The sequence below is a fragment of the Pholcus phalangioides genome, unplaced genomic scaffold, assembly GCF_987345545.1.
Source record: "Pholcus phalangioides strain wild (caught in Gottingen) unplaced genomic scaffold, Ppha-v1.0 ptg000005l_1, whole genome shotgun sequence".
Taxonomy (NCBI): domain Eukaryota; kingdom Metazoa; phylum Arthropoda; class Arachnida; order Araneae; family Pholcidae; genus Pholcus; species Pholcus phalangioides.
In genome coordinates, this window is record NW_028301598.1 from 10,115,006 (window position 1) to 10,124,991 (window position 9,986).

The 9,986-nt window shown below is 36.9% G+C and overlaps 1 protein-coding gene across 1 annotated transcript; it reads left to right on the forward strand.

Moving 5' to 3' along the window:
• Positions 1-871: 871 nt before the first annotated feature.
• On the forward strand, positions 872-8,730 carry LOC149086273 (uncharacterized). Its single transcript, XM_089232301.1, has 3 exons — positions 872-1,345; positions 4,424-4,557; positions 7,756-8,730. The coding sequence occupies exons 1-3, from the start codon at positions 1,166-1,168 to the stop codon at positions 7,865-7,867; spliced, it is 426 nt and encodes a 141-aa protein (XP_089088427.1). The 5' UTR covers positions 872-1,165; the 3' UTR covers positions 7,868-8,730.
• The last annotated feature ends 1,256 nt before the right edge of the window (positions 8,731-9,986 follow it).

The following is a 9,986-nucleotide window of genomic DNA, read 5'->3' on the forward strand; positions in this document are numbered from 1 at the left end:
GGACATCAACATCATCCAGTCGACCTACGCCAACATTAGTATGGTTCACCCTGTTTCCAGTGAGTGTGCTACTTAATTACATTGTTTTACGTAGAAATGACAACGCTTTATGTTTTCTTTCCACAAGCATCAAATGTTGATCAACGTCGGATTTTGTCCATTTCATTGCTAAAGGAAAAACGAGGACTGAGCTGAGTTCGGTCGCTGTAATAGATTGGGAATGGTATTGCTCCTGAGATTGTATAAAAATAACATGACGGAAACAGGAAAAAATTTGCTACTCGTCGTATGGAATGACCGGACGGTCGTTATAACTCGAGCGTTTACTGTATCATTGCAAGTATAATGATGTTATAATAGCGCGTCAAAAACACGCCATGGGAACTGCTATAATAGCATGTTTGGTAAAGGTAAAACACAACAGTCCAAGAAATCACGAATCTCGATTGAGGGTGCGATTCCCAACTGCAGAACTCTGCAATTTTTTTCCTCCTGATACAACGCCATCTATCTTCTAAAAAACAAACTACTTTTGCGTATGGTAATTTTTCTGGCTTTTCGAAAATGGACATAATGACCATTTTATCACGTCATTTTTGAGACAGTGAATCTCAAAACAAAATAAAAACCGTTTTTATCGACGTCAGGTGACAACTTCAGTTGGGCGATGGTCAAAATTATATGAAAATATGGAAATTGTTCCTGGCAATACGGGACGTTTGATCCCCTGTCATGTTGTCACCATTACCCATGCTATAATACTGAATCTGCCAAATCTATACACAACGTATTACGAATTTTTTCACACCGTGTGTATTTTTTTATCGCATTTCGACTTTTCTTTTGTTCCACATTAAACACTTTATCACACTCTCAAAAAGGCTTTACGTTTGAAACAACAGATGGCAGAACCAAACCATCGGAATAAAAAAGGGAAATAAAAATTCGAAAACTATTACTTCCTATCGCCAATGTTTACAGCGCTGATTTGTGTTTTGAATTTCGACGAGCATTAAATGGATCTCGTGTGGCTTTTCTGTAGGCTCTTTTGATTTTTATTGATAAGGTATCCTGCCAGGCAACGATAAATGCGCGATTGAAGATCGATTCCACTCCCCCTCCCCTTTCTCTGTAGTGCAGCAGACGACAGGCAGAACAACGGAACATGACTCTGACGGGATTCGAATCGGTCTTGGACGGTCTAACGAGCTATTACGTAATAGCGGTCGTCGTCAGCCTGTTGGCCATGATCGCGGCATTCGTTTCGGTCCGTTGTGATGACGCTGGAGCAGAAGCAGCAAATCCGGGGCCTCGTCCCGATCGTGACTCATCGGACCATTCTGAGGTGAGTAAAGTTATTCCCACCTGGGCACTTTGTCATCTGGGGCAAGCACTCATTTTGACGCCCCCCTGTAATGTATAAGGAGCACTTCAGGGGTGAATACGGCGCTCCCATCTAGTCCATCTCCCGGTGCACCAGACCCGAGTGCTCTCCCCATGGCCCCCACAAACGGGGGGGGGGGCTGTCAGCGCTCTTGCCAGTTCTCATGATTTTTTGCTTTTTCACGCTATAAATTAACTTTTCTTTCTAACCGAGCACAACTCAGGTCTATCACCATTTATGGGTGATTTATCACCTAGTGAGTTGTGCCAGAGGTGTAACTGTGTGTGTACCTAACAGTCTGAGTGCATATGTAGTGTTGTGTTTGATTTTTCAGTGCCGCCATCTATATTTCAGAAGGGAAGTGATGTGTTATGATTGAATTACATTTGTGCTGTTTGTAGGTCTGTTGCTCTCTGTGACGAGACTTTTTTAACGGGGAGATCGACTCACATTCGTGCCTTGAAGTTGGGAACCACAGAAAACCAACTTCAGCCGACCACCACTATGGCGACTGTGGAGTTCGAACCCGGGTCCTCACGATACGAGTCTGTCACTATGACCACTCGACCACCACAGCAGTGCTATGAATTAACTACAGAAGGAGCCTGTGAAAAGTCTGACCAGGGGGCCCGCTCCAGGATGTGGGAGCCATGGCTCTCCCCTAGTCGTGCCCTTGATCCCCACTTCTATCATTGTTATAGTGAATGTGATAAATCGGTTATCATGCATATCTCCAACGGTCTCTGAGTTTTATAAATTTATCACTTACCAGTGATTATGGCCAATCGTCATTGGTAAATTTCATACCCAAAAAAATTATCACTTTTACCGGTGATTATGCATCAAGAGAATTGTATTTAGGGATGGGATGAATAGTGATTTGGCCAAATACAAAATATTCTATGATTGAATATCAATTTTCTTAAAATTCATCACAATTATAATTTGGCAATTTTATTGTTAATTGCAAATGCTTGTATTGAATTTCAATTATGCGATTCACACATTATTTGAATAAATATTAAAAAACTGGTAGCTCCAAAATCTTTGTTACCCGAAACATGATTTCCCATAGGTTTCTATGGAAAATTGTTTGATTCGTTCCAAAATTTTTCTTCTGCCCAAAATTTAATGATACATTTTTTTTAAACACCAAGAAATGCTATAAAAGACAAAACTAATTGAAGGCCAAAGTGAACAAATAGTTCAAAATTGGATGGAACGAGAATCTACAGGAAGATGAGAGATACTGAAGATCCCTTTTATTTCACATTATGTGCTCAACCGACATCAGCTGGAGAAAACGCGAGACACCCAGGCTCTGTCGCTAGAAGCAACGTAAGCTCTTCGCCCCCACTGAAGGGGGGAGGTCCAGGGCATCTCCGGCAAAACCATTATTTATTGGTACGTCAAAGATTACATATAGTGAAAGGAAATTAAAGATTATGTAAAAAGAAGAATCAAATTAATCAAGTTAAAGTCAAAGTGCAATGGGTACGGATAATAAATAATCATGGAAAGTTGTATAAAATCATATCGCAAAGGCGCAATCAGAAATTTGATTAAATTAAATAAAGTAAATAAATAAATTTGATTGGTCAAGGATTGTTTGACATAAAGGCAGAGCACCCCATTGCACTCGGGCAGTTCAATACACTCTGTCCAATTTGCTAAACCAACATCAGCTGGTATCGACACAACCCAATCGAGTTCATAGGTATCCCTCTTCCGTTGGTCAGCTCATTTCTATGTCTGATACATGCAGATGGAAAAGATAATCTGCTAGAATGTCCAGACGGTTCAACTTGAAAAAAAAAACCAATAAGCCTCTTGGTTGAATGTAACTGATATGATTATCGGTTGCATTTTTCAAGTTTTATAAAAGAACTTTCATAGTGTAATGCTGCACTTATACTGAAAGAAACGTTTGCTGTGAAAACATAGACTCTGTTTTTTCTCTAATGCCTTTTCTATTTTGGCCGAATCTTCCATTTTGTATGAAATGGCTCAAAGCATTTCAGAAAGAGACGTGTATTTCCATCTGGAAAAAATATTCCGAGTTAGACATTAATTAATCGGGCTCTAGTGACAATGATTCCGATGAGATGATTTGTGTGAAAATTCAGCTCGCGGCAAAGCTATTTTATTTTAGTGAATGCATTCATATCATATCCGAAATGTTTGTTCACTGAATCCGTATTTGTTAACTAAAGCAGAAAAAAGTCTTAAGCCCGAGCATTCATTAGCCGAGGTATCACTGTATTTATATACAAAATCAATTTTTTTTTTCACTTCTAGTTACAATTTTACGCCTAGTTAAGAACATGTCAATCATTATTTACTCTCGAATACTAATGCTTCATTAAACTTACATTTTTATTTTCAAGGGAATATGGGGAGAAAAAAATTATGTATGCTTTCTTTTCCTGCAAATAGGGTGCCGTATAGGTGCATTGAAGGCAGTGGAGAAGAAAAAAGAGCCACTAAAGTAGATCGGTAGTCTTGCCGCAGGCCACTTAAGTGAGCTGGAACAACATTCCAGGCCACATCAGATCGCTCCAAGGGTCATATTTGATCTGCGTGCCATATAGTAGCCGCCTGTCAGTCGAGTGGTTAGGGAACTAGCTTCTCACTGCGCAGGTCTGGGTTCGAATCCCGGTTCGGGCATGGATGTTTACTAACACTAACAAATTCCCTGGACGGATCATGCTGATCCCTTGGGAATACGTGAAGATCACGTTGTTATTATTATTATTATATTCGTCCCATCTGTAATTGTTTTCAAGGGAAGGGCTAAGTGGGCTATATGTATTCTTGAGCTCAAAGGATAGCATTTTAACATTGCATAGCCTTTAAGAAAAGCTTAAACTATGGTAGATTTAACTTGGTAATGTCACTACTATCGCTACTATGCACCTTGTAAACATTCCTCTGGGGAATTCCTGACAAATCGGTACATGCCAGAATGTGTTGTGTCCTTGTATTTATGTTGTTAGAGTTGGACTTGTTTTGTGTTATTTTTCTTTTCTTGGAACCTAGAGTGGGGAGGATGAAGCCATCGAACAAGTTGACGAAGAAGAAATGAAAAAGAATTTGAAGAAATCACCCGCCGTTATAGCCGAAGAAGTCATTAAAGCATCGATGACTGAAGAACAAAAGCAATTGGAACAAGAGTATGTTTATCCCTTTCGTCTTCTCAAGTCAATTAACATTTTATTTACATTTGCAGCGTGTTTCCCCTTCCCACACTTTAATAATCCATATACAGTCTGATCCCATTTTAACGAACACTTTTCCAATCCCCCAGATAAGTTTACATGGAAGCAATGCAAAAACCTAGAATTTCGTTATAACGGGATTTGACTGAATTAGTGACTCATAGCCCTCCGACAAGGGAGGAATTTATCCATATCATCTCACGATATGGATAAATATTGATGCTGTTCATTGTTGATTACATTAAGTACACATGATCATCAGAGTAAACCAGCTGTGGACAGTCGAACACTGTCAATTCAGAAAGCAATGCCACGGTGTGATGGAGCTATGAGCAAATGTCATAGCATATTCTGTTACGAATTAGGACATACACATGCAATCATTTATAGTTTTGCCACCTGTGGGCTACACAAACTTTGCCGTCCTTCTCCTATTTTAGTCTAATTTTCTTTACTCTTTTCCTCAAATTTGCCACCCTTTGCCATAACCCGCTAAGCCTCCCCCCCCCCTGCTAGCACACCTGAGAAAAAAGCTTTAGCAAATGCAAACATATTAGCTTAAAGCTTGTCAATAGTGATGAATGTTCAACTTTGCCATGGGGGGGGACCAACCCCTCTAAGACAACATAATCATAGTGCAATAAAAAAATATACTCAAAAATTTTATTTTTTTTAAATTTTAATTGAAAGTTCATTGAATACAGCACCTCATTGGCACTGGAACCTAGAAGGCTCAGGCCACATAACCCTCCCCCCCCCTCCCCGAAGCAGCTTTCCGGGTCCAATAATTTATGGATATTCAATCCAATCTGCATAGGTTCTTGTGGGGCTAACCCTAGACTCCCCATTTTCTTCGTATCAGAGCTCTTACAGCACTGCAATGAAACATTCTTTCCGATACAAGTTCCACATGCTCGACCATGCACTATTCAAATGAAACCGGGTCTGGACCTGCCGCAAAAAACCTGTCTACTCCCCCATTTTGAACCACTCTAAAAACCTGTTTTTAGCCCACATCATTAGCAGGTTTTGATGAAAAACAGGTTTTTGCACACTTTTGGGCATCGAGTAAAGCGGCACGTTTAGATTCTGTTTTATAGACTGGCTTCCATGCACATCGCCTCCAAGTTTGTCTTCTCTCGAACTCTCTCATGTGCGTATACGAATTCATTGTTATGGTAAAGATCGATGCAATTAAAAAAATTAATAATAAAAATAAGTAAAACACACCGCAAGAAACTCAAAGACCCGATTTTTTTAAACTGATTTCCGTAGTATTGAGTGTCTCCCCCTTAGCTTTGTAATTTATTGAGGTCGTCTGTAGAAACTATGGACAATTCATAGCAGTTGGCAACTCTGAAAATGCTAAAATACTAATGATTGATGGATGGATGTATGTCTACTCGTTTCGTACCTCCTGTATGCATTTTTTTACAAAAGTGGCTACTTCTTCTTTTGCATTCTGCGAAAAATGAGACACTAGCTTAAACCCTGGTTCTTATGGATGTAAAACATTCTGTTGTGTGACAGCAATTGTTGTTGTTATTGAATTATTACAACAATTCACATTGTTATGATAGCAATAAAATTAAAAGTGCAAATAGTAATAAATTTTTTTAGTTGGATATTATTGTGATGTTTTTGGTTTATATATGTATAAATGAAATCAGTGATAATCTTATAATACCAAACGTCCCTTTCACTTTGTATTTTGAACATCGCTTGACCTTGGACATCTTTTGTGATCTTATCATGAAAAAGTACAGCACATTGTCCACTGAACACCTGCTGCGAGTTGAATACTTTGTGAAGTTATGAATACAGAGTTGGCTGGATCTAACGAATAGAGTGCTACAGCATCACTGTTAAACTTCAGATAATGGAGATGGAAACACCTAACTTTTTATCTCTTGCTCCCAACACAAGATGGAGTTGATGTCAACTTTCGCTTTTCTTTTCTTGTGTATTTCTTATTATTATGTCTCTCTCCCTCTCTAAGGGGAGAAATGTGTAAGAGTGTATGTCACAACCCTCCAGTGGGAGGTTGTCTTATGTAATTCCCCTGCGTGTTATTGCGCATTATTGAATCACCATTTAAAAACACGGGTGTGTGTTTGAATGCATGGTATTGACCAGGAAGTTCTTTCTATAACCCTCAATCCCTTTTAGTATTTTTTTTGGGTGTGTCGAAGTCAAATTTAAATTATATCTCTTAAAATTTTGTAGTCGCGACTTAAAAACATCAACTTTGTGTTCCCTGGATCTGTTTCCAATTTCAAAAATAAACTTATTGAATAAAATTCTAAATAATTAAATGTTTTGGTTTCAAAATTTCTATAGACAGTGGTAGGTGTCTTGACGGGTGACTGAACGGGAAAGGGACCAGTGCCCCAAATCAAAAAGTGGCCCCAAATTATTTTTTGAAAGGTTTACATTCATTATATTACTTATTTCTTCAATTCTGGATTTTTATCGATTTTGTAATAATCAATTCTCGCATTAATTATGAGTTTATGTACATATTTTTCTCTATCGTTAATTTCAAATTTGGAAACTAATCTTTCTTAAAATATTTATTTCGTGAGAATCTCAGTATCCAATTATCACAAAATTCTAAGATATGATCAAGCGCCTCAAAGCAGAATATGCTGAGTTCTGCTACGTATGTCGCAGAACAATCAGTGCTACTGCAGAACGGTGTGGAAGAATTTTAAGAACAAATATAAAAAAACACTAGAATGGGAATTTTCACTGCGAAACATTTCCAGTTAATCAAGAGCCCATAGCAAAACAATGCAAAACATTCTGCTTTGGGGGTCATGCGCATGTCAAAATTCCTGGTAAAAGATCTGCAACTGACTCTAGTTTGCATTTTCCGCTCATGGCTTCCGTCCTGTATATTTGAATCGACATCTCATCATTTTTCCTAATTTGTAACAACACAATTCTCACTAGTTGCTCACATTGTACCGTGACACTCTTTTCACACTGTTTAACACCCCACGACTGGTTTACTCTAATGGTCACGTGTACTCCGCAATATTTTTGTGTGCCTACCTGGATAGCCATTTATAAACACTAGCACTCATCCCATGCATTGCAGTCATCAAAAATGTCAAATTTCTTGAATTTATTTTTAATTAATCTTTTTAGGGTCAAAAGGAAACAGCTGAACGAGATATTCAAGTTGATGCAACAAGAGCGAGAAAAATTTGGCGACATAAGTGTGGAGCAGGTCGAAGAACAGATGAAGCTGTATCAGTGATATGGCCATTGCCTGCATTATTAAGAGGAGTCACTCCATCGAAAACCCTCGTCATAAGAGAAGAAAAAAAATACATTGTTTTTACACCTGTAATCAAATTAATGAACACAGAGCTTGGAAATATCGTTTTCCCTCCCACCTCCTTCGGACTGTGAACAAGCTGGTTTTGGTCACTGAAAATTGTTTATGTGCCTGCCTGTGTGGAGCATACATTTGATTAGTATCGCTTTGTTTTATAGCAAGTGAGGATTTATCTTTATACAAAAAAGCTTTACTCTTTTTTTTTGCATTTTTCTTTAAACTAGTCTGTTGTTTGTTTTCGTATCTTTATATGTCTCGGTAGGATATCTTTATTCTGCGAAATATCATCCCAATGTATATTCACAGTATTGTTCACACACACATATAAGTACTATATCAGATGATACTATAGTTTCGCATCAACTAATTTATTAAAAGAAAACATATTTTTATCAACATTTTGATCTCCATGAATTTTGGTTTCAATGCACTTCACCTACCAGTAATTGTACAGACATATATGTTGTCAGTAGTTACCGGCTGGGTCATTTCATATCAAATCACCCAGCCATGACACCCATAGTCTCAGATTTCAATGATTTTTTTTTTATTTGTTGCATTTACCATCCTTATTAACCGTGTGAAATATTATTTGCATATCTCTAAAACTGTTTGAGAAAAAAAATTTTAAAATTTATCAAAAACTGATGCAGATGATTTTTCCGAGGCTCAATTTTTAAGCGGCATTGTTTGAGAAAATAAATCGTAACTTTTTCAATATATTCAAGTGAAATGCTCACAAAAACATACAAAATATGAATAAAAATAATTCATACACTTACATTTGAAATTTACATGCAAAAAAATTATGAAAACTTTGTTTTTGTGGAATTTTTCGTTAGAAAAAATACAATTTTTCAAACGTATTTTTAGACCAGAGGCACAGCAGTTACCAAAACAACTTTTATTTTAAATTTCTCCTAAATATATGAAGTAAAATACTGGAGAAAAAAAAAATGGTTTTTTGACCATTAATATGTTTATTCTGGCTCGCAACACAAAATTCATCGAAATAAGACTGGATCGTTCTGATCTCAAATCATTCAACTAGATACTGAAATGCAACCCATCATCCCGGATTCCAATTATTATTTTTTGTTTATTGCTTCTACCATGCGAAGTTTTATGTACATATCTGAAAAAAATGTTTTCTAACCTCACGAAAATGACGTCTCTTAGGCTAACCCCATTCAAGCAATATTGTGTGTGAAAATATATAACTTTGCAGATTTTCAATACATTCAAATGAAATTTCCACTAAAATGCTCACAAAAAATGTAGATTATGACTAGGAATGAAAATTTAAACCTTTGCATTAAAAAATTAGATTGCAAAAAAATCGTTGAAATTTAATTTTTGATTCCTTTTATAACAAAAACACAATGGCTCACCTTTGCTTTTTCATTTACAAAAGCTCTCCTGCTTTTCGCACAGCATATTCAGTGTCATTGAACTCTTCAGATTTTTTTCCTTGTTCCCCTTTTTTAAAGCAGGGGCCAGAGTTAAAATTTACAGTTTTCCCCTTGTTGCGATGGTTAAATTGAGTCTTATTTCTAATTAACTTTATCAAAATAATCATATTTGCTTTCTGTTTAATATCTTCATTAAGTGTGCTTTGAGATTCATTTTCTGGTAATTCTTCAAACATTTGATTTTAAAGTGTTGCAAGCAGATTCAACTTTTCTTTCTTTTAGCATTGTTTGACTTGCACTGTGGAACTACCCTATGAAGTTTAATTGGTGACTCTTCTATGTTCTGTAGAGATGAATTTATTTCTTCAAGTGCTTCTTGTTTAGTAATTGACATTTACAAGTTACTTATTTCTACATTAATATCACTGTTCATCTCTTCACAGTATTCAGTTTCTTCACCTAATTTATTGATGTTTATATTCACTGTCCCTACAGGCATGGCATATTTTTTGCCCCCCCCCCCCCCCCGGAATTGATTTTGTACAACCATTTATTTCATCTATACATGAAAAATACAAGTTTGCTATCCTTAAACCTTTTATTTTCTTCTTATGACATTTAAAAGG